The 21,608-nt window shown below is 36.6% G+C and overlaps 1 protein-coding gene across 1 annotated transcript in view; it reads right to left on the bottom strand.

The window, feature by feature from the left end:
• Positions 1-509: 509 nt before the first annotated feature.
• Positions 510-21,608, bottom strand: part of MRPL3 (mitochondrial ribosomal protein L3) — a 31,500-nt gene continuing 10,401 nt past the window's right edge. Inside the window, exons 7-10 of the mRNA XM_064444132.1 lie at positions 12,902-13,010; positions 10,836-10,913; positions 9,765-9,842; positions 510-1,150 (exon numbers count right to left, since the gene is read on the bottom strand). Of these exons, the coding sequence (XP_064300202.1) occupies positions 1,001-1,150; positions 9,765-9,842; positions 10,836-10,913; positions 12,902-13,010 (415 nt within the window). The 3' untranslated portion in view covers positions 510-1,000. The remainder of the gene's footprint in view (positions 1,151-9,764; positions 9,843-10,835; positions 10,914-12,901; positions 13,011-21,608) is intronic.

The raw sequence follows: 21,608 nt of genomic DNA, 5'->3' as shown, positions 1-21,608 counted from the left end.
GTTCAAAAGATCAGACTTGTAAATAGTAAATCACATAAGACGAAAAATAAAAGGATCGCATTGATTCCAACTATTTTTGAATGGGGTGTAAAGGAAAAATAAGCATTATCATAAAGACAAATCCTTCACATTTGGCCTGTTTTCCTTGTAATAGCTCTCCTGTAGCAGCATAAGAGTCTAATACAGAGACAACTGTAGATGCAGATATTTCTCCAGTGATCATGCAAGGGATCCTCTGTGAAGTTCAGAACAATCTGTCAGCGAAGGCGACGAACAGGTGGCCACCGCAGTCTTAGTGCTGCTTTGTTACTGAACATTTCCCATCCGAACACCCCCTCACCACACACACTGCCAGAACCCTCTGAAGAGACAGACAGTGGTTGGCATCATCTTCCCTCTAGAAAATTTGTTGGGTATCTGCTATGTTAAACTCAACACAACATAAAAGCAAAAGGAGAGAAAAAGCTCTGGTGAAAAGAGGGAAACAAGCTCACGCTGCTACAGGGCAATGCATTTTCCTGTTTTATTTTTGGTTATTCTTCACGAATTTGGACTCACATCTGATTTATCTGGACCCCCAGATGCCAAAGCAGATTTGAAAGGTTTTTTTGATTATCAGAGCTGGCAGGAATACTTTCCACAAAAGAGAAACAGAAAGTTTGGTAGCATTCAGAAAATTAAATGGAACCATCTTCAAATAAACCAGTTTTCCAGCAATGCGTAACTTTTCACAGCTTGTGATAGAGGCTCTGTAGAGAAGATCTACAGATCACTGCAGACACACTGTTTGGTGTGCTTTACAACCCTCCCCTCAGTCTCACCTGCTGCTTTAAATACAAGTTTGAAATTGACAGTGGTAAATCTTATTACCTACCAAAATGGCAATATCTGAAGTGTTCAAGTCAGTTGGTCAGACTGAAATTCATAGGTTTACTCTTATATAGCATTGCAAAGTTCATGGAAATAACAAAATTCTGTTTTTTCAAAGATGTGAAGAACATTATGCATATGTGATAGATGGATCCGTGAACTGGAAAATCTCCTCATCATACAAGTCTTCTGGTAGTTTTTCATCTCCATCAGCAAAAAATGTAGGGAATGGAGGGTTTTTATTGCAGTCCTTGTAAGAAGGCAATTTCGTATCTCTGACCTAAAAAGCAGGAGGGGGAAGGGTGGGGTTAATAAATCTTCCAGAAGACTTTCAGGTAGTGATACACTAGAAATTAAAGATATCACCTTGCATGCATAAGAAAAAAAACCCAACAGCATTCGCATTACACTTGTTTATCTGAAGAATTCAATGTATAATCATCAGTTTGTTTACCATCAACCCCAGCTACTGAATTTAACATTTTGTACCTGTCATTCAGGAGTTTTTGAAAAAAAAAAACAAAAAACCAACCAACCCAAAACCCAGCAAAATAAAACAAAAAAAACCGAAAGGGAATTTATCACTTGTATCATACTGTGAGAGAATCAAAACCTGCTCTCGTGAATTCATTGCTCAGTATTTTAAAATGTTATTAAATTTGTGTAAGTATGGCTTGTTTCAACTGTTTATATACCACAGTACTTTCCTGCATGACATAGCAAGTTATATTATCCAGGGTAATAACCTCTTCAACAACCAAGACATGCTTTTGTATTTACCATACAAACTAATTATGGCTATTAATTTTGAAAAAATATGTGCATGAGCTGCACTCAGTCCCTCCAGCAACTGTAGAGTTATTCAGTGACTGCAGAGTTAACCATCTAGGATTCTTCACCCAGGAATCAGTACCCAAGTTTGTAGACCATAAGCCTTTAAGAGAGCTAATTTCCAAGAACTGTAGTGCTACAGAGAAATAACTTTCCTTTACTGACCTCTCTACATGTGAAAAGATTTAAAATCTAGCCCCTGAAACTCTAATCTCTGAAGAAAATTAGTAGCTAGAATTATCAGCAAAAAGCAGTTTGTCTGCGGTAGAAGATAGAAGGCTGGTATCTCTGAAGAAAAAAAGAGCTACACATTCTCAAGCGATGAAGTTTTATTTAAAATTAAATTCTTTATTTCTATATTGCTACATATGATCTTCCTCCTCAGCTGTAATAATGCTTTCAGCCTCTATACTCAACTGGATTAAAAATAAAAAAGTTACAAGTAGATTAAACAAAAGAGAGAAGATAAGATCTTCCTCTTATTTTTTCAGTGGGCTTTTACAGAACAGGAAGCTTGTTCTTAGTTGGCTGGACAAAAACCTCACGTAAGACAATGGTGATTTATACCAGCAATTAAATAAAACAATTTTATGCCCACTGACAGTTTTGTTCTGGCAGCACTATATTTCCCAGATTCATATCTGCTATTACTTGAGCCTTTCCCAAAGTCCATGAGGATTCCTGCAGATGAAGTGCACAATAAATTTGACTTAAACTTCAGCTTCTGAAAAACTGTTTCGTTCCCCAACCCTGAGGAAGTTCCAAGTTTTCTAACTGCAGGCTTGATAAACAAAAGGAAACCTTTTGCTACGAATGAGGGGACGAAGGACTCAACACATTGTATTGGTTAGGATGGCTACTTAGCTTTTTAGAGTAAATCATTCCTCTTCTACCAGACACCCTCCTATAAAAAGCATTCTCTATTCACTTGTATACTGCCATGCATAACTACTGAAGTACCTGTAGTCCAGGCAGACAGCAATTTCCATTACACATCTACATAGCATAAACCAGGCTGAGGCCCAAGTCCAAAGACCTTTGCTGCAACAGTTCCAGCAGCAGCGAGTTCGGAGGAAGCAGAGCCGGATAGCTCCAGCAGTGCCAGCTGAACTGCTGAGGTTGAACAGTTATTCATCCCTTTCCATATGTTGCTGTTGTTTCTTTTTCTATATGAAAACACGTCTTAATAACTTCACCGGTTACCTGTTATTTTGTTTGCCCCTTTCTCTTTTACTCCCTAATACTATTACACATCATAAGCCGCCTTTGTCAACAGCAAAAACCCCCATGGTCTCTCCATGGGTTACAATAATATTAGGACGATGAGAATAAATAATTTTATTTCTGATAACTTATTTATTTCATATGTATCTTACGAAAATGTTTTCCATGTCTAATTTTTTGTTACTTATTATTCTCAGTGCAATAACGTATGCTGCTATATACAGGCTGTGTCATTATAGGGACTTTTGGACACCTGGAAAGTGAAAGGAATTTAAATTTTTTCCTCTTGTTAAAAGGACTTCCCATCATAGGACTTAGGAGTAAAACATCTGCTCTTAACTGAAGGCAAACCCAACAGTCTAATCATCCTCCTCTATTAGTTTATCTAAATAAATGTAAGATTTCTGTTCATCCATAACATTGCATTTTACATATTAATGTCAAGTGGCATTTTGCAGATAGTGCCTCTTGTGCTATAAGAATTCTTAAAGTAGATTCTTACAAAACATTTTCAACAGACCATTGTTGCTTTCAGAGTACAATACTGCTTCATTTTGCCCCTTCCAAACTCCTCAGAAGCTTGACAGATCCCAGAAGCACGAGCCAACCCGATGTTAAAATTATTTTCTTCTGATATGCTCTCTCTTTTGATCGGTATAATTGATGCAGTATTTCTTTCAACTGGTGAAAACTACTCTTCTTTTTCCATCTTCTTCTACATTCACTGCTTTCACATGCAATTTAAGTTCTACTCCTGAAGCACTACCAAACTGAATGAGTGTTCCTCTTTCTCCCTTCTAAGTTTCAAAAGTCGTTAGACAGGTATTAATATTATTATTGTCGACATCAAAAGAATTTTATTTTACATCTGGAAGTACTTATTAGCAACTTAAACATGGAATGATTTATCTGTAAGAGAATTACTTCCTTTCCACTTATGAAGGATGCAGCATACCAAAGGTTTTCTGTATTTATTACCTCAGATTCCTGCAAAGTAATTCACAATATTATAAGGGAGCTAAATGGTATGCAGCAGCAGTGACACTTGTCTGTATAAGCATGTATACATGCAAGAAGTAGGTGCCACCCAGCACAGCTCTTCCTGTTCTCCCAGTAACCTTCTGAGAGCATCCCTAAAAAAAGGAAAAACTGCCACTGAATGTCTTTCACCTTATTCCTCAGAGTCAAAAGCCCAAGGCCCCAAAACTGGAGCCTTATGGGTCGCTTCCGACTTGAGATATTGTATGGTTCTGTGAAAACAATGCCTCTCAGCAAAGAATACAAAACTGTGGCAAATAACATTTCACTTTCTTCCTTCCCAATCATTTGAAGGTCACAAAATATTTTTTACATTCTACGTTGAAACTGCATTACAAGCAAATGCTTTGGTAACCTTTTATGGTCAGGCTGTATAAAAAATTAACAAACTTCTCTCATAACTGCTTTTAGGCCCTAAGTAAAAATGTCTACAACTCAAAATCTTGGACAGGACATCACTAAAACTTTAGACAAATGTTTTTCTGCATGTTTCCTGCTAATACAAATTCAATGTGATCATCGTGAGAGAGAGAAAAAAAGTGAGGGCAGGGAGAAACAGAAAGAGGGGGCAAAAAACAGAGGGGGCAAAAAAGGAAAAAAAAGATGAACCCCATGACATCAGAATAAGTTCAATGCTCTGTGTTACTAAAACCCTGTGAATTTAGCTCTCACCCACAGAAGAAATTGGGCCCAGAGCCCAAGTGGTTATTACAATCCATAAGAGCATTCACTGTATAGCTCAATATAACAGAAACACTTGGCATGCTTAACTACTATATATTACAGTACACTATACTGTAGATAGTGTATATAGTAGTGTATATATACTGCAGTACCTTCTCTGAGCTTTTTATTGAGAAAAATACTAGAGAAAGCTGAAATTGAAGCTGATTGGGATTTTATCACTAAATGTTTAGAACAGTCAAAAAGGGTTTTGCAGACACTTAAACTGCACATATGCATGTCCCATAGATTGACAGCATAATGAGTAGTATAAACAAATACAAATTAAGAAATATATCAGCACGACATACTTCTTATGGTCTTAAACAGGCATCAAAACTTGATGCTTAAGTCACAGCTCACATTTGCAGTTTAACAGGGCTTCAGGCTGCGTCAGCAACCACAGCAAGGAATGCAAGTTGTTTGCTAAACAGGAAAATGTGTTTAAATATACAGAGTGTTAGAAATTGTCTCCTCTGGTTGTTATACATTACCTAGCTCAGCTTCTATGCTATTTTTGAAGCTAGACAGAATATTGAATTTAAGAACTATATCAATTTCTGGCCATCCTTATTTTGTCTTAAAAAAACCAACAACAAACAACAAACCAAAAAACCCAAACAAACCCCAAAATACCACCTCCACACAACTCTGTCATGGGGCAACAGGTACTGGACAGGGAACACAAAAGAAGTCAAGCCATGATGCTATTCCTGTATGCCCCTAGTTTGAGCTCAGCAGACCCAACTCTGGTAGCAGCAGCTAGAAACACAGACAGTGATGTTGGCAAGTGTGACACAAAGTAAGTAGGATGAAAACTACTACACACTTCTCTATGGGTTACATAGATTTGCCAGGACTTCTGCTTTCACTACAAGTGAGATATTCAAAGTGATCAACATTGCAAGTCCTAAGAAAATCAGGTGCCTTAAAATTAGGACAGGTATAAAACATTATCAAATATAAACTATAACACTCTATTATAATATACCATACTACAGTATCCTCTCCATTATAAAGCATCTATTTAAAAAGTGAGTAAGTCTTGTGCTCTCTTGAATGACAGAAGAGGTAACTTGTTGATAATACGCTTGGGAAAGAATTTGAGAGTCATAAGCTTCCCAAAGAAAAGTTTTTTTTCTAGAAGATCAACCCTACGGACTGGTAACCCTAGGCCTTGTAACCTGAGAAGATGCACCAAGAGAAACAGGTATTATCTGAGGTAGGCCACCTTGATAGGCACAACACAATGATTTACAGATGCTTACTCTGCAACATTACTCTTGTAACAGCAAAATTCCATACCTTCTAGCAGAGTGCTAAAGTTTCTTAATTGTATTAGACCTTGTCATTGAGAAAGAAATCTATACTAAAGTAAGCTTTTTTGATTAGTTTTCCGGTTGGCTTGAAACATTACTTATGTCAGTTATTTACCTGCATGCTTCAGTGTGCAATATCAAATGAAACCTGATTTCTAATTAAACCTGGAATCCATCAATCCTACTATTGTGCAATTTTTAAAGTTTCATCTTCAGCAGAAAAAGCTAAGTGCTTCATCTCAGTCTGGATACAGTGCTGATGCACTAAGTTTCCAAAAATATATAACATACAAAACAAATATATGCTTCAAGGTGCACTGTGGTTTTAATGGTTACCAAGCAACACAGAGTGGGTACTGAACACCAATGCCTTACTCTCAGAGACACACAAGAGGAAAGTATTATGTGACATTCCACTTTGAGCTCAAAGACAGATCCACATCCCCTACATTTTAGTCCTACCTAAATATAGGCAGGTATTTAGTGGAATGAACAGTAATTACGAACCTTAATATCCCATAATTTCTCTCCGCAACTACAGATCCAAACAAACATACAACAACGTATAGGATGTCGAAGTCTATATGCAAACAAGAACAGACCCTGGAAAAAAGACATAAGCTAAAAACACTACAGATAAGTGTGGCAAGATTAAATGGAGAAAAAGCCCTCAGAAATTAGAGAATACATATACCAAATAGTATTGCTTGGCATGCTTTTTTTAATTAAAGCTTTCTCTACTCTTCAGAGATGCATTTGAAAATAGAAGGGGAGATTTTGTAATTAACACGTGTAACTCCTATGGTTTATGCAAGAAAAACACCAGAGTGGATTCACCAGCTCCAAGAACTGGAATGAACTGGTGCTGACTACATACTCCCTCCAAATACCAAATATGTGAGTGGAAACGATTTTAAAAAATCTATTTCCTAACAGCAATAATACCTGCTACTGTACCTTTATCTCAAAACAGGATAGTTGTTTTTTTTTTACTTAGAAGCTATGAAAGTCTGCATGTGGAGCACTTTGATCAAGATCTTTCAAATATTGTATTATGTTACTCAAAGAGCTCTAAGGGATGAAATCCCTCATTCTTCCAATGGATCCTCAACCCTCATTTCTAATAATGGAATTAGCTGCAATTCTGAAATGCGTATGCCAAAACGCGTACGTGAAGATACCTGGACTTCTAAATTGCAGGTAACTATGACTTGAAACATTTTCATACATAGGTAACTTGCAAATACAATTAATACAGGTTCTACATCTTGTAGACATCATGTACAAGACTTAGTAAAGCAGTCAAAAGTGCCTTCTGCCACTTAGTTAATAATGACAGATGAGGTTTACTTGAAAAAGAAGAAACCCATAACGGAGCCATTTTAACTTCTGGTCTTAGGGTGAAGTTCCAATCATCATCCATGGCAAGTGAACTGAACAGAAATTACCCCTAGACATGGCAAGCACTTAAATGGTATGCAGCAGACTGCTATGGTAATCAAAGTCCATTATCCTCTTCACATCACAGATGTCATCACAGTTGTTTTACTGCATATGCTCAGGCGGCTTGGCCCAGCAGTCTCCTATTAACAAGGTTGTTGACTATGGCAGTACTGCTGCCTCAAGGATATTTTTGAGCTAACAGCAGGGCTGCTTTCAGAACAAAACCAGTAAATCCAAGGTGGTAAGGTGGATGCTTTCCAGCCTAGGCAAGAGTAATGTCTGAGTAAAGAAAAAGAGAAGGTGGAAGAAAAAGGTGGAAGTGACCCAACCATGACAGAAAGCATGTAACACTTCCAGTAGGCTCTTCTCCAAGAAGTAGTGCACAGTGCCTGATTAGCAAGGGGACATCGATTTGTTTAAATGAGATTAAGAATGTGTGGTATTAACAGACATAGCTTTGCTTTTAAAAACAGTTTGTGTTACAGGTGTTTAATATATGTTCGTTTTCTTAGTTCACTTAAAACCAGAAATAAAAAAATTAATTTACTGAGTCTGGTTAGAATAAAAGTTATGAGCTGGTAAAAATAGGTACTGTATTCAGAGTCTCAGTGACTTCATAAAATGTTGTATCCTTGCAGATAAGACATCCGAGATGTGTACATGCAGTGGCCACTGAACCACGTAAGTGTGGATTTTAACAGCAGGACTAGGAGAACAAGATGCACAATCTTTTGCAACTATTAGCTCTTGCTTAAGAGTACTATTAAGATCAAAGAATAAAGTCTGGGCATCAAACGTTACTAATTTTTGCAGTTACATTATGTTGCTTGTATATGTATGTTATAACTTAAAAATAATATCCTACAATAAATCCACACTTAATTAAACCTCAGACTAACATAAAGCAATCAGGTTCATGGCTCAGGATTTGAAAAAATACTTAGAACACATTGAAGAAAAGGTCATTCAGTCTGATACACAGATGAAAAGTCAGTCAAACTACAGTCTTAATTTCATGTCACTGATGTCATGCCCAGTAATTTTGCTGAATTTATCCTGAAAACTACTTCTTCTGGACACCTGTTAGCTCATTTTCACTATCTTGGGCAAGAAACATGTAATGTATTCTCCAGGCTTGGGCTGGACAGTACAACCAAAGAAGTTTAGAGATATATCTCACTCATTAAAAAAGGCCTGATTTCCGACAAAACAACTTCAAACAACTTCATTTTCTGTGTGTAAAACACCTACTTGAAAGCTAGGATTGCTTTACTTAATGCCCCGTAACTTTGGAGTTCTACTCCATGACCCGGAAATACATCACGGAAACTGGATGCCCATAGTAAAAATTCACTAAACCAAAATAAACTAGTTGAAAACACCTGAACTTTCTGAACCCTGTAACTTTTCAAGAACTGGATCATTTAAATCCTTACAATACTTATGAGAATTTTAAACTATATATCAGATATATAGGTAATATACAACAAAGTCTTTACAATAGTTCATAATAGAGACGCTTGATACCCTGTAAGAAAGGAATCAACTTCCTCCAAGTAATTTGTGCTTGCAGGTGTGGAGAATATACCTACATAGAAAGAAAAGGCTATTCTGAAAATAATCCTTAAAAGTACTTTTCTTGCTTTGATGTCAATTATTTATGTCGTAAGAACACCTATTAGACTCCTCATTGTTTCAGTTTTTCATAGACAATACTGAAACAATCTCCATAAAATTTGAAATTAATTCTGTAGAACATAAAAGAAAATAACACTGACACATTTATACTGATTGCAAAGGGAATTCGTATCATTATTGTGAACTCCAGCTGCCTCCTCCTGTACCTCAGCAGCTCCTTGGAAAGGTAACTGCTACTGTGTATTGGAATGCTTTGAAAAAAAACCTTTAAAGCTGTGCTTACTGTGTACTTCTGTTGATGAATACAACCCTTAAATAATATTCTGGAAATCTCATCATCATTCCCTTCACTCAGGTTAGTGTTAAAAGGGGATGGACCTAGCCCTGAGACACTTACCACAGGGTTACAGTGACTGTGCTCATTCATCATGGGCTACACGGGTGCACAACCTCAGTGCAAAGCTAAGAATGAGCTGTTTAGACCAAGTGGTGACCCACTGCCCCTATTAATCATTCACTTCTACAGAAGTGATCCTACTGCCCTTTAATTCAATAGTACAAGATGGGACTCTGAAGAAAAGAAGACTGCATTCACCCAATGTTTTTCCTTTTATAAGAAGAGAGTCAGAGAGACCTTAGGAGTCACTTATACCGGTAAGCTGAAACTAGCAAACATACCTTCACCAGACAATTTGTGTGACCTGGAACAGACCCGTTTACATAAATAATGTCATGTTTTGTGTTGATCCTCCACACCTAGGAGACAGAAAAAAGTCATTGAGCTTATTTTAGAGGCTGTTCCCGGTTTTGTAAACAGTAGTCCAGCAAAGCACTAACTCATTAACTGGAGGTGGTACTCTGGGGAAGATTAATGTTCTGCACGGGTTCAAAGTCACCACAAAATTCAGTTGCGTGCTACTCTGAGTGCAAGCTTTCCAGTGCAGGAGTCTATTAAAGAGTTTTAAAGGGCTTGTGATCAGCCAATATTTGGTAATGCATCCCCGTGTTCAGCATGACACCTGCCAAAGCTCCCAAGCAGGTGACAAATTAAAACAAATATGCTCATGAAAACATTACTTCGACCATTTGCTAATTTCTTAATTTTAGGAGGTGCTCAACTGAACGCACACATTTTCTGTTACAAAACATTAGTTTTAGTTAGCAGAGAGTAGCACTTGTTTGCAAACTAGAGGCTAATATGCTTTTTGTGCAAACCGCAGAGATGGCCTTCAGAGACAGAATAGTAGCTGTAGAGCTGTAATAGCCCAGGAAATGCTGCAGCTATGTACACATCATAATCTCGTCAGAAACTATAATCCCCTTTTTGCACATGAAAGTGAAGGACCGTGATAAAGTCAGTGCTTCAGAGAACTCAGACTTGGATTGGGTTTGAACAAGTGGAACAGGCATGAAAACATTAACTGAAGGTCACCAAAAGCCTGACTGTTTTCCCACTTCAAAGGCGGAAGTCAAGGGACACAGTCAAAAACACATCAGATATGGAAGTATCACCTGAAATCCCAGTCTCCAGGGACTGCACATATGCAAAGGGAATTCAGATAAATTATTTATAACCCACAAGAAGACAGGAGCACACATTTGCTGCTGTTATCTTTCCAGCTTGCTTACTTCAAGATGCACTTGTCTGGATTCTGACAGAAATGACAGACAGTTCACCACCACAAGGCTACAGGGCTAAGTCCATTGCTTGGCAATGCATACGCACATTTTAGTACACTCAGAACTCACCTTTAATCCAAAAGATGTCCTATAGATGTTACCCATTTTACCAGGCATTTTCTTTCCACGATAAACTTTGGCAGCTTTCTAGATAAAAACAGGGCCGAAAAACCATGTAACTGCAAGAGGTACATCTACAAACTTAAGAGCAGGAAAGAAAATATGCTGGTATGTCCAATGTTGAAAATATCTAATACTGAAAATATCTAATATTGATTAGCATTTTAAATACCTCCTGCTGGAGGTTAAGTATGTTATTGGAAATACTTGAATTCAATCATAAAATTGCTATAAATACTGTTGTATCAAAGGGATTCTAGCTTCGCTTAATACATAATGAGCCTAGATTCAGAGGAAGATCTTCACTCATCCCATATTTTCACTGAGTGAAAAGCAAGAAAAGGTTTTTTTCTAAAACTCAAGTTTTAGAGAGTCAAACACAAGAGAGTCAATACAAGACGCTCACCTACACCACAGACCACAACAACTGGCAAACTTACCTAAACTACTTGTGGATGCTTTTGCAGAGCTCCAGAGCAGTCCTGCCCTGGAAGGCTGCCAAAATAAAGGTACACTATAGCTTCTCCCCTCTCCCTAATCAATAAGTTTTATACTGATGCAAACCAGATTTTTTTAAAGCATGTGTTTTTGAGAACAGAATTTTTAATTACATGCCCCGCTATTGCTTAGTTTCTGTACCCCATTTTTGTTTGGCTGGGTATAACCTGGAGAACAAAGGTGGAAAAGAAAAGGCAGTGCAATAATGCAAAAGTGCAATACTTTTCAGTTCTACAGTATTATCCAGGGATTTGTTTCAATTGCCTGCACCACTCTCTTATTCATTAATAAGGTTTATTTTTCTTAAACTTGTGTGAAAATCATGATTTCAGGAAATCAACTGCAATAAAGTTCTAGGGCATGATTCTGTACTAAACTATGCAGGATGACTAGACACTGAGGTGGTCAACACTAGACTAGAAAATAAAAATCAAGGCATTGTTTTTCCCTTATTGCATCCTTTCACCTCGTTTCCTTTTCATCATAGCTGTTTCCAGTACTATTTCCCCTTCTACATACTTTGTGAAATTACATGCAGTGTTACTGCTTAGGAAATTCTAATTCAAAGAAAAGTAAAGAGGGGCTATTTTGTAATGATGAATACCATCTGCTAAAACAAAGTGTTGTATGTTCAAATATTTACATTCTTTGGTCTTCAGAGAAAACAGTGCCAGGTGTAGAATTCATTTTCCAGTTGAAATTAAGGACTATAAATCAGTACTGTATGCTGTTACGGTCTCAATTACAATATTGTTGTTGCCCGATGCCTTTTTGCTTTAACTATTCTCTTAAGCATTATTAATCCTTTTTTCATTTTTATTTTAATTTCTCCAAGAAAATTACGGACAATTCAGGTTTAGTACTGTGACTCAGTTGGTCTTAATTCTGTGTAACAAACCTAGTTTGCAAAAATCCTCCAGTTCTGCCTAAACGTTGTGCAACCTCTATAGGGTCAACGTTTTAAATGCACCTGTTCCAAAGAGCTTTTAAACTAATATTGATTATAATTTGAAACTTAAAAATATTCTGCTTAAAAATGCTAAGCAGTCAAAAAACTATTTTGGGAATGAGAGAGTCCATAAAGCAGCTATACAAGCCAGGCAAGGTGATAAAAGCAACTAGGATTCCAAAGAACAGTACAATATCTGCAGTATAAAACAACAAGTAAACCCTTTCCAATCTATAAATGCTGTGATAAAAGATTCTTAGAGCTCTCTTTGAAGCATTAAGACTATTTCTCTCTTGTATACTACAAAATACCACGATTTGCTCAGTTAAAATGTGTTTGCTCACTTACTAGCAATACAGAATATTAGTAAATTGAGGCTTAAGAAAACAGCTATCTGTATTGTTCATTATACAGGTTTCTGAACAACTTTGAAGCAGCTGCGATTCTCTGCCACCACAGAGTAGTTGGTAACAGCTAGCTATTCTGAAATGGTTCGATTTTAGAAAGCAGTTCTAAAAATACTGAAGAACGTTTACATCAGGAAATAAGAAGAAATAAGAATTCTCACATTAGTAGATATTGCTCCAGGACGTCTGTGAGTTTTCGTCTGGCCGTGGCTAGCAGGCTGGCCTTTAAACCCCCACCTTTTCATGACACCTTGAAATCCTTTCCCTATTCTGAAAAGAAAAATAAACAAACCTGGGTTAGTCAGACTTAAGGTTTCTAGCAATAAACAATAACTTCAGTCAGGCTCACGATCTTGTGATCTTTCTACCTTTAGCAAAGCTCAGAGAGAAGAATATAGTTTGTTGTTTGTTTTTTTAAATCTGTGTTTTATAGCATAAACGTATTCTAGTGCGATACTTAAATGTTGCTTTTCAGAATAAGAAGCACTACAAGAGAATCAAATAGGCAAAAAGACTAACATAAAACGTTCCTTGCTGTGATGGTCCTCAATGCATGGTACTGTAATGAAGATTTCACTGAGTGGACACTAGAGCAAAAAAAAAAAATAAATCCAAACAACCAAAAAACTGAATAAAAAACCAGCTGTAAAATAACATCACATATCAAAACTTAATGACAGGTCTTAAGCATCGAGAGAGGGAAGAGATGGCTGTTTAGATTAGCATAAAAGTATGCCAAGTAACATTTCTTTTCTGAACTACAACAGACTCATCTCTTGAACACATTTTTATGTGTAGTAAAAACACTTAGCCCTTTTTGACAAGTAAGGTCTAAAACAAAATAGCACATAAAACGTATCACCAGTGTCCGTGCGTTAATCTTTGAGGCGCATAATATTAGTGGTTTTGGAGTTCTCTGTTTACTGCAGGGACAGACTCAATAGGAAAAACTGCCTTGCCACTGCACAAAAGAAAAGCCAATTAAAGTGTGTGTTTAAACCAGCAATGTTGGTTTCCAAAAGAAGTCTGTCCACAGGGCTTATGGCTGCACTGATTATTTCACTGATTTAACAGATGATCCTTTTCCTCCAATTTACAGAAATCTTTTCTCTGCTAATGTACTTTGCAATGCTGTGGTCCTATTAGTTCAACCATTAGAACCTTATGGCAAAACAAATGAAAACAAAACCGGGTGCGAGCATGCATACAGCATGTTGTATATATGGACTATGTTTTGCTGACCCCCCTGATGAGAAAAGCACTATCGTTATAAGCCAGAGAAAATAACACAAATGCAGAAAACACCAACATTCACAAAAACTGGATTCTTTCCTCTTCCACTTGAATAATTCTAATCCGATTGCTGGCCCAGTTGCCCAGAGCAGGTCAAAAAAGTCAAAACCAGTCACAAATGGAAAGACTCTCTAAAGCCACAGAACCATCAGGAAACAGGACTTGTGCAACCACGGTGTCCACCTCTTGGTTTTCCCCTTCCCTGCTGAGAACGTAGTGGTCAATCCCAGTTGAATTTGGCACAGAAGATAGATATGCAACTGTCTGAAATCAAAATTATTGGTTAGAAAGTCCTGAATTTTTTTGCTCTTTTCCTACAATTAAGGAAATACTAGAACAGGATTAAAGTAGTGATCTGTTCCTTTGGCTTGCCAGCTGGCCTGTCATGCAAGTGCCTGCCACCAGCAAAAGAATCTTTCCAGGCCAAGACAGCAGTGCAACATGGGTCACGGCAATAAGAGGGAGCTGAAACCTGAAGCTGAAGGCATCTGTGGGAGGGAGGACCAGGGTTACCTGGGATCAGGAACAGAGGATGATCATATAAGGGATGCAAGGTTTTGTTACATGAGTTTCTCATGAATCAGCTTATTTTAAAAGCTTGCAGTAATGAACAGTGAGAGTTGTAAAAAAAAAAAAAAAAAAAAAGGGGTTGAAAACTACTCATGCTTTGAGAGGCTCAAAATTTGTCTTTTTCTACGTCTGCAGACTGCTAGGGGATTAGCAACTTCGAAACACATAGCAGAAACTAAGCTATAGGAAAACTTGTCTTTGTTCTTCCAAAATGCTTTTTTTTTTTTCCTTTGAAACTATCTATTATTGCCCATGTTTACCAAGTAGACTACTCCTGGCATCTCTAGCTGGAAGATGAAATCAGCAAACTCTCCAAAACCAACTGCAAGTGGGTTGCACAACAACAGCTGTGCAGTTACCAGAGCGAGCAGACTGGGGGCATGATTCATTCTTCAGCTGCAGAAACGTACTTGCAATTCAGAGAAAACCATACAACCATCAAAAGCTACCATTTCGAAAGAAAACAGTACTGTCAACTTTAATCAAGAAGCATAAATCCCTGAAGTCATGAAACCACTTCAATATTTCATTCAGATTGTTATTTTTAGACATGAACAATTTAGAATACTCAAAATTGTAATCTGTAATAAAATACAAAAAATATAAGAAAGAGTTAATACTTGTAAGAGATGCATTTTGAAAAAATGTTTACTTCACGAAATGCAATAAGGTATCTTCAAAAAGAAGCAATTGCAACACAAGATAGAATTGCTAGTGTTTAATTATTGTTGCAATAGACTATGCTTACCTACTTGTAGTTTTTTAAAATTACAGACATATTTTCTGTGACCAAAGACTCAGACTTTACAATTCCAAAGCCTTTGGAAATTTATAGAAAGTGTGGCCAGACTAAAAATGAGCATTCTGGTAAACCTGTTCTGGCCAAAGTCACAGAAAGATACTTCAATGTTGAAATTAATTATTTCATAATGTATAATGCTTTACTGTCTACCAAGGTTCTTTCATCATAGTAGCTCAATAATTTTTTAGAATAGATTCATTTTTTTTGTGAAAAACTGATTGAAGGTCTCTGAATTACCTACAAATACACTTTATCTTATGACCCTTTGAACATTAATTTTCTATTCAACATGACTCAGTCATCATCGTGAATGAAAATAAAACCAAGTTTTTATTAATTAAATAAGAAGAAACTATAATTTTACTTCATTTTGGAGTTTTTGATTTTGTTTTAAAAAATAAACAATGTATAATGTTCTTTAAATATATGTCAAGTTGAAAAACAATTACACAGACAATGTATATTTCTTGCTAGACTCATGTTCTATCTGAAATAAAGCTAGAACCAGAGTGAAAACTACAGGATTGTGTGAATTAACATGAAGTTTAAAATAAAGTAAGGAACTACTAACACCTGTTTAAATCAAATTTAGAAAGGAGGACTGTTCAACTAGGTACTTAGTAGCTCAGCCAATATACCTCAACCATTCTAGAGGAATAGTGTCCACCTTGATGTGACTGTGATCTGTTCTCAGGCAAGAGGTGGATTTCTCTACTATGTGCAAAAAATAAGTACTATGAATACATTTTCCATGACTCAAAATTTATCTGATTTCTAATGCAAAGATTTTACATTCTTCCAATTGTATGAAATGCAAAGTGCTTTTGAAACTAATATCTTACATAAACAAGAAACAGAACTTAAGATGCATACTGCTCAAGAAATACTATGGAAAATCAGAAGGATTTTATACCATTTATTTTTCTTAAACTTTTAAAATTCTGCCAAAAAGCTAACAAATATTTGTAAGAATATATTCTTGTTGTACTTCTGAACAAATGCCACGTGTCAGCTATTACTATCACTTAATTTCAAACTGTTTAATTGCTGTCTTCGCCCCTCTTGAAAATTACTAGGGGTGCATGCATTCAGCAAGTTTCACCAATAAAATACAAGAAAACCATAGAAACTTAACCTAAAACAGTATTTTGTCAAAGTGGATGAAATGGAAAAATCCCCCAAAAGAATCCTGGATCTTTTATTACTTAAAAAGTCTTGTGAGTTCATTTCTAACAAATATTTCATAACATTAAATTTGTGTGAGCTAGCCAAATCAAAAGATTGAAACATATAGTCATCATATATGCTATACATACTATTTTATGTATACTACATATTTATATACTGTTTTTTGTATACTACATGCACTATTCTATATAATTTCACATTAGCCAACATATGCATAAAAGATATCAACGAAACATGTATCTCTCCTGGAGTCACTTCTCTTATGATCACTTCATTAAGAATGCATCAAAAGAATCCGATTTCTCCCCCAAAACTCCTAACTACTGACACCCCGCTACATTTTGTTCATTAAAACCTGTGAAATCTTTAAAAAGAAACACAATACAATTCTAATTTAGAACAAACTCAAACAAGCATAAGAGATTTTTGAGTTGTACCTCTTCCTAATAGGCATAGTACTGACAGCTTCAGATATTTTCAAAAAACATTAAGGTTTGTCAAAGTGGGATCTTAATCTAGAACCATATATTAATTGAACAGAATTAACATCTAGATTCTGCTCTGAAAAAAATCAAGGTATGCATGCAGTATCTGATAAGATAATCAAGAACCTACACTGAAGTAGAATATTTGTCATCCTACTTACACTGTTGCCATTTCATGGTAAGACATCTTCTACCTGCTTGAATCAAGGACTACATATTTTTGTTCTGACAACAGTAACATTAAACACCATACCTGAACAAAAAAACGTGCACGAGACCTATCTTTATTGGGCTTGATATGATAATGCTACCGTTCTTCAATCCATGGAATTTAGTCAGTTACTTTATTTAGCTTCACTGCAGCATGATTATCTGAGTCCCAGAAAGTAATCACAGGCAGCAATCATGATGATATGCAAAACTAAGACACACAAATGTTAAATGAAAGGAAAATAATCTTTCTGTAAAATTAAAAAAAGAGTTTAATTACACACAGTTGTTCTAGTCTCACCTGCAGGAAAGCAGCTGTGCAGGTCAAGCACCTAATTTTGTACAAAACCTCATTTTCCAGGTTTGTGAGAAGTAAAACGCCAGTACCTAATGAGCCAACTTCATTTAGAAAGCTACTGGAATAGAGCACTCTAATTAAGCAACAATTTAGTTTGCTGCTAACTCCTCAAACTTAGCTAATTTAAGAGACAATTATTTAGAGGAAAAGAACTCCAACTACTTAGTCAAATAATTTCAGACAGTTGTAGAGCATACTTTCAGGCCCAGATTAGGCCGTTAACCTAGCAAAGTAAATAAACCACTAAACACACCAGAATCACCACTTCATTCCGACACTTTTCAGACAGAACTATGATTGGTTTTTTCTTTGGAGCAGCAAAATTTCTGATATTCCAAAGGTTTCCTGAAACGTTCATGAAACACATGGTGAAGTGTTAGAAAAAGAAGGTATAATACAACTCCATCTCCATACTGCGTGGGGCTACCGCTGTAGGCATGGTCCCACCTCTCCCTGTCGTCATATTTTAGTCATCTTTGTACTAGTGCAGAACCTCACTCAGCTGACCAGCAAGCTGGGCCATGCAACTGATCCAGCTGAAAACTCACCCAGTGATGAATACAGATATCTCATACTGATCTTTTCCTTCATGCAACTCAGGATGCCAGTACCAGCGAAAGAAGGTCAATGGGAACTCTGTGGGAGCGAGCACCACCTCCTCTTTGGGCAGCAGCCTCTACTATGCCAGCTTAAAGAGGTCACACAAGCACAGCCTGGAGAGAAGTTTCTGGACAGTGCTATGTATTTTAGCCCAAAGTGTATCAAGCCTAAACAGACCATCAGGCCACAGGAATTCTGAAGTTTACTGCTGTCCCAAAAAGGGCACTAAGCCTTTACACATTTTTGAAACGTACCTCTGAAGCACCGAGGAAAAGGCTTGTCATTAATGACTGCTATAAAACTTAAGGATTGAGCTTTTAAATTGCTGAAAATAAGTACTAAGGGAAAAATTCAGCACTAAAGACCGGCAACATGCAGACGCACTGCCTACTGTCAGCGCTCTAAAAGCTATTCATACTGTGCTGAACAACTTATGAGACTTCAAATAACACCAAACTGTATACATCTTTAACTGAACCTTCTCATTCCTGTCAAAGCGTTTTTCTTCACAGAGGTATAAATGAATAAAAACATCTCAAAAGACTCCGACAAAAACATTTGCAATGAAAGTTTAAAAGCAGACAGTAGTAAAAAACCCACCTTACACTTCAGTAACCAAATGAAGATGTTAACCAAGACTTCTGAAATGTAGTGCAAGTAGTTTATTCAAGCTACAATAACTAAGAAAAGCTTGCTCATTTTTAAGGAGTATATTTTAGATTTAATGTCTTAGCAGACATACAAAAGGCTATCTTGCTCATCTGAATCATTAAGAGTTGATAAAAAATTGAAATATCCTTTATATTACACTATATTATCTCCTCATTGAGGTGGCATTAGTTTTCTTTATTTCCATGTTAAAGGAATAATTAGAATTAATCACGCTATTAACAGCAGCACTACTATTTTTGTCTATATGAATTCAAATATTGCACACTTGAGTGTTTCCTCCAGTAAAACAAAATTACTGACAATCTTGTAAATGTACAGTACCTGTTCACATAAAAATATTTCTAAAAGCTTTCCTAGCTGTGACAGCAAGTTTTTAGAAATTACTGTCTTTTAAGTCCATAATGGTTTGAATCAAGGAGATGGAAGTTGTGGGAGGAAGGAAAGGAAGTCAAACTGTGCTCCCTACTGTGACCCAGCATTATATCCTTAGGTACCTTTTCAAAATGCCCCTATAGCTTAGGCTCTTTCAAGTGCCTACACAACTTCTGAAAAAGGGACTTTAGAGAGTAATGTACAAAGGCTCATTTCAGCCTGTTGATCAAACCTCCCCGGGTTCCCTCTTTGTTAAGCAGGGAGAAGCCGGCTCCTCTTGAGGGGCGTTCAGAACGCAAGTCTAACATGGAGTATATTCTCGTTTTTCCCTCACAGCACAGCCCAAATGCTATAGCTCAATGATTTAATCGTTCCCAAGATAACTTTTTTTGCCCTTCACTGAAGCATTTCTTGGATATTTTTGTGACACTGTAAAATCTGTACTTAAAGGTACAGTTTCTAAGAATGATGTATACAGTATTCTGAAAAATAATGAAAAACTAAACCCCACCTAAGTATGAGACTAAGGAATACTGGATTAAATTGCATAGAATAAAGTAAAAGACCCAACAAAAAACTGAAATGTAGTAAAATAATTTCATTCTTGCCCAAGAGTTAAGGGAGTATGATAAATGCAGCATTCCAGACAAGTGGAAATTAAGAAGAAATAAATATTAAAGGTAAAAATCAGAATGAGAGAAAGTCACAGAAAAAGGTTAAAAACCCCCGGGGAATAGAAAGACTGGAATGATTAGGGAATCATATTGACAGAAAACCCATATTAAAAACAAAACAAAACAAAAATATCGTATCTTTCTCCTGACCTAAAGAATTTTTTTCCTCACCTGTATAGTAGGATTACACGCAATACGCTACTGAAAGCAGCAGTACAAACAAAAAGCTAATTTATGAAATGGGATTATGCAAATATCTGGAGAAAACAGATTAAAAATACTGAATTAAAAGACAGATGGATTCACTGACCACGACCAAGAACCCAGTCTATTTTTAGCTTGCTAGTATTTTCAAATACATTTAGCAAGATACAAATCAATACCCTGTGGCTGCTTACCAGTATCTTTCACATTGCCCAAAAAATTGTTTCCTAGTTCTTGAAATACTTCAACAAAACCAAAGCTTTTCTGCATTAACAAAGTGTGACACTTAATTTGTATTCCTAATGACACTGTGCTTTGCTGTGTTTCTTATAGGCTGTTCCCTGAATGCAATTTAGAAGCAGAATGAATAATATACCAGACCTAAATATTACATACGGAAGTTTGACATAGAAAAATATTAATTCCAGGCAACTCCTTGAGCACCTTTTCTCAATAGGGTGCCCTCGTAGCTATAAGTCAGGCGTAGCTATATTAGAACAGACTACTCAGCTGTACTGATATGGTTGGTTTCCCCTTACATACAAAGCCCCCCATATAATTAATTTCCCCATGTATACAAATAATATTAGATATAAGTATTACACATACATGAGACAATTACAGTGGATGATATTTCAACAAGGCCAGCTGGGTATTATCTCCGTTACACAAAAAAAGTAAAACATCAAATGGAAAACATTATCTTTGTATCACAACACAACAAGAATACACTTCACTGAAATACGGAGATAGGAGTTCTCTTGGGCAGTGGGAATCATGGACATAAGAGGCATGACTAATCTTTGCCGCAGGATGCCAGTTTTTCTTTTGACACCCTCTACCACTTGAGCTCTAATTTGGCATTCACAGTGGTCTGAGAGGAAATCACAGAATCATTCCTCCCACGTTAAAGTAAAAGATCGTTAGCCATTGCTGGCAAGGAGACGAGCTGGAATAAGAGAAAACAAAAAAAGGAGTTTGACAGCTCTGTTGTCCTGCTAAATGTATTCACCAACTTTCTGCTTTTCTTTTGGTCTTCGCATCTCTTCAACAAATCAAATTTAAGCAATCTTTCTGGAAGTTGATGCCTTTCAGCATTTATTCCCCACTTCTACATATCACAGATCCTCTGTTACAGACCTCTTTGCCTGTGCTAAGCTTGAGCATCTCTCAAACTGTTTGTCAAGCCCTTCCATATTAATCACATATGTATGACAGACAACATATGCAGAACCATAGCCCTAATAATATTATTTGTTTACCTACCATGTTCAAAATCAAAAGTAAGCCTCAAAGAAAGAAAGAAAATTTGGTATTTTTGACCCAAGGGCTGAATGGACTTCTCTTTCCTGCCACTACCCTCGCAATTGTACTTCAGCTTTTGTAAGCCATAAATTCAAGCCAAAGTAGAAGGAGAAAAAAAAGATTCAACCAGTCTAT

Source organism: Phalacrocorax carbo, chromosome 2 (genome assembly GCF_963921805.1).
Source record: "Phalacrocorax carbo chromosome 2, bPhaCar2.1, whole genome shotgun sequence".
NCBI classification, from domain to species: Eukaryota; Metazoa; Chordata; class Aves; order Suliformes; family Phalacrocoracidae; genus Phalacrocorax; species Phalacrocorax carbo.
This window is presented reverse-complemented; position numbering and strand designations above follow the sequence as displayed.